The sequence below is a fragment of the Priapulus caudatus genome, unplaced genomic scaffold (genome assembly GCF_000485595.1).
Source record: "Priapulus caudatus unplaced genomic scaffold, Priapulus_caudatus-5.0.1 Scaffold2095, whole genome shotgun sequence".
NCBI classification, from domain to species: Eukaryota; Metazoa; Priapulida; class Priapulimorpha; order Priapulimorphida; family Priapulidae; genus Priapulus; species Priapulus caudatus.
Window position 1 is genome coordinate 28,609 of NW_014579156.1, and position 2,263 is coordinate 30,871.

The 2,263-nt window shown below is 47.8% G+C and overlaps 1 protein-coding gene across 2 annotated transcripts in view; it reads right to left on the reverse strand.

Annotated features, from left to right (window-relative positions):
• The window catches only part of LOC106818217 (60S ribosomal protein L27-like), a 5,719-nt gene that overhangs the window by 2,220 nt on the left and 1,236 nt on the right, over positions 1–2,263 (reverse strand). The window contains exon 1 of one of the 2 annotated variants that reach the window (XM_014822940.1): positions 4–41. The exons of the other annotated variant lie outside the window; for it this stretch is intronic. Within the exon in view, the coding sequence (XP_014678426.1) occupies positions 4–12 (9 nt within the window). The 5' untranslated portion in view covers positions 13–41. Of the gene's footprint in view, positions 1–3; positions 42–2,263 lie in introns of those variants that run through there. 2 annotated transcript variants of the gene reach the window in all.

The window sequence follows — 2,263 nt, forward strand, 5'->3', positions numbered from 1 at the left end:
TACCCTTATCATGAGAAAACCAAGTTTATGTTATAATTAGGCTCAAAATATGATAGATTTAACCGCTATGCAAATCGTAGACTCCTCAACAAAGCCCTGCTGGTTTAGTTGACCAGGATCGAAGAAGAAACATCTTATAGGCGCAACGAACCTACGGCGAGATAACCACAACCAAGAGAACAACTAAAACATGAAATGCGTAAAGCGCTATATTATATTATTGTAATTGGTATATCTACGCTTACTTTATCAGAAGTATGATTCTCAAATACTGTATAGCATTTAAAATATACAAATAAGCTCACTAATGTCATTGCTTTTATGCATAAAAGTTTAAATATCATAATAGAAAGCCCACAAATTTTGCTAAATAGTCCACGCACAGCTGGCGTTTGTCGAGAGCTCCTGTTAACACAGTGTCTTGTTAATAATTTGTATTATATATAGATATACGAAGAATCTTCTTCTATCTTATAATTTATGCATTGTTATAATAGGCCTGAGCATAACAAACTCACGTTCTCATTGGCTAAATCTTCTAGTGCATTGTCAACTGGCCTGTAGATCCAAATCATGGAATGTTAATTTTAAGATGTCATTCCGTTCCCTGCCGTCGTGCTAAACCAACTGAGACGAGGAAAGGCCAAGAAGAAAAAAGAAACAAAATCCAACGACAGAGGATTTGTATCCCTTGACGCTACCAGATAATGACGAGTACCGTAGCATGCAGTGTAACTTCAGAGTCAGTAATGGTAAATGAATCCACTTTGAGCATTTTGAGATTGGAGTTTTTCTTGTCGTTAATAAACCGCAATTCTTGGGGACACTCTGAATTTGAGTCTATGGTAATTCAATGTACTGTTTGTTGACTCAATAACTGAAATTCTTACACAGTTGACTTGTTTAAGCCGGCGTGTGTGGTAATCTTGTGTGTAGGTACTCTACTAATTTATAAATATATATAAACAGGGTTTGTTTTTAAAACATCAAGAATTTGAATCGATGATAACTCGCAAAGCGATGACAGTAGATTATCGTTCTGAAATAGTTTTGTTTCGGAGGGAGACAACTGGCGAGCTTCTTTTGCCTTGCAGGTCACTGCTTGACGATGTTTCACACAAAAAGAAGAAGAAGAAGGATAAAAAGAGTAAGCGAGACTGCGTGGACACCCTCGCCTCGCTATCGTGCGAACCGGCCGCCGACCTGTCGTCTCCGCCGCGCGAGGGTGAAGGTCACTGTCGTCGCGACTTGTCGGAGGTGTTCGCCACGGAGACGGCAGCGAACGCCGAACTTCCGCCCACTGACGCGTCGTCGTCGTCGCGAAAGAAAAAGAAACGCGGGGATAGGTCGCCCCCGCCAGATGGCGCCACCAAGAACATCTCCGCGAACAGCGCCCTGCAACCCCCATTGGTGACAAAATCGAGAGAGGGTCCAGTCGAAAACGGGGAACGAGCCACCGTGGAGTCGCGCGAGGAGAGGAAGAAGCGGAAGCGCCGCCAGAGGGCGCTGGTTGTGCCGAGCAGCGACCAGAGCGAGGCGGAGGTCAGCGAGGGAACGGACGACCTCATCCGCAAACTCGCGAGCGAAATCGCGTCGCGACACCGAGTGTCGTCCTCCGACAGCGAGTCGATCGACCTCTTGAGGCCGTGGTGCCCCCTGGCGGGCACAGACACTCCCACGCGCGTCCCGAACGGCGAACGGGTTTTGCCGGTGGTGCCACCTGGCGTCGAAACGCCGAAGATCGCGGCGTCGGTCAAAACGCCGAGCGGTTCGGACGACGAGACGCAAACTCCGCGCGCGAACGAACACCAGGTGGCGCCTCCGGAGGTTTCGCCGACTGACTCGCTGGTGCATGGCGACGAGCACCAGGTGGCGCTGCGATCGGTGGACGTTGTCGAGAAGGCTTTCGCCATCACGCCGAAGAAACTGAGGTTGATATCCCGTGAAACTGTGTTGCAGCAGCGGCTGAATTAGTTAATGATTATTACCTCCGCCAGGGGCTTGGCGGGGGTTATGTTTTCACCGGCGTGTGTTTGAGTGTTGGTTTGTGTGTTTGTGGGTTTGTTAACATGCACGTTTCAGTTCACTTCCGCTAGGTGCGCTGGCTGTAGACTTACAAACACGCAACCACAGGCTAAGGGGCAACCACAGTCCCCCCCCTCCTCCTGCACGCTCGCACTAATCCGGATCCAATTAATTATTACTACTCTTAACTCTTAACTCTTAACTCTTAACTCTTAACTCTTAACTCTTAACTCTTAAC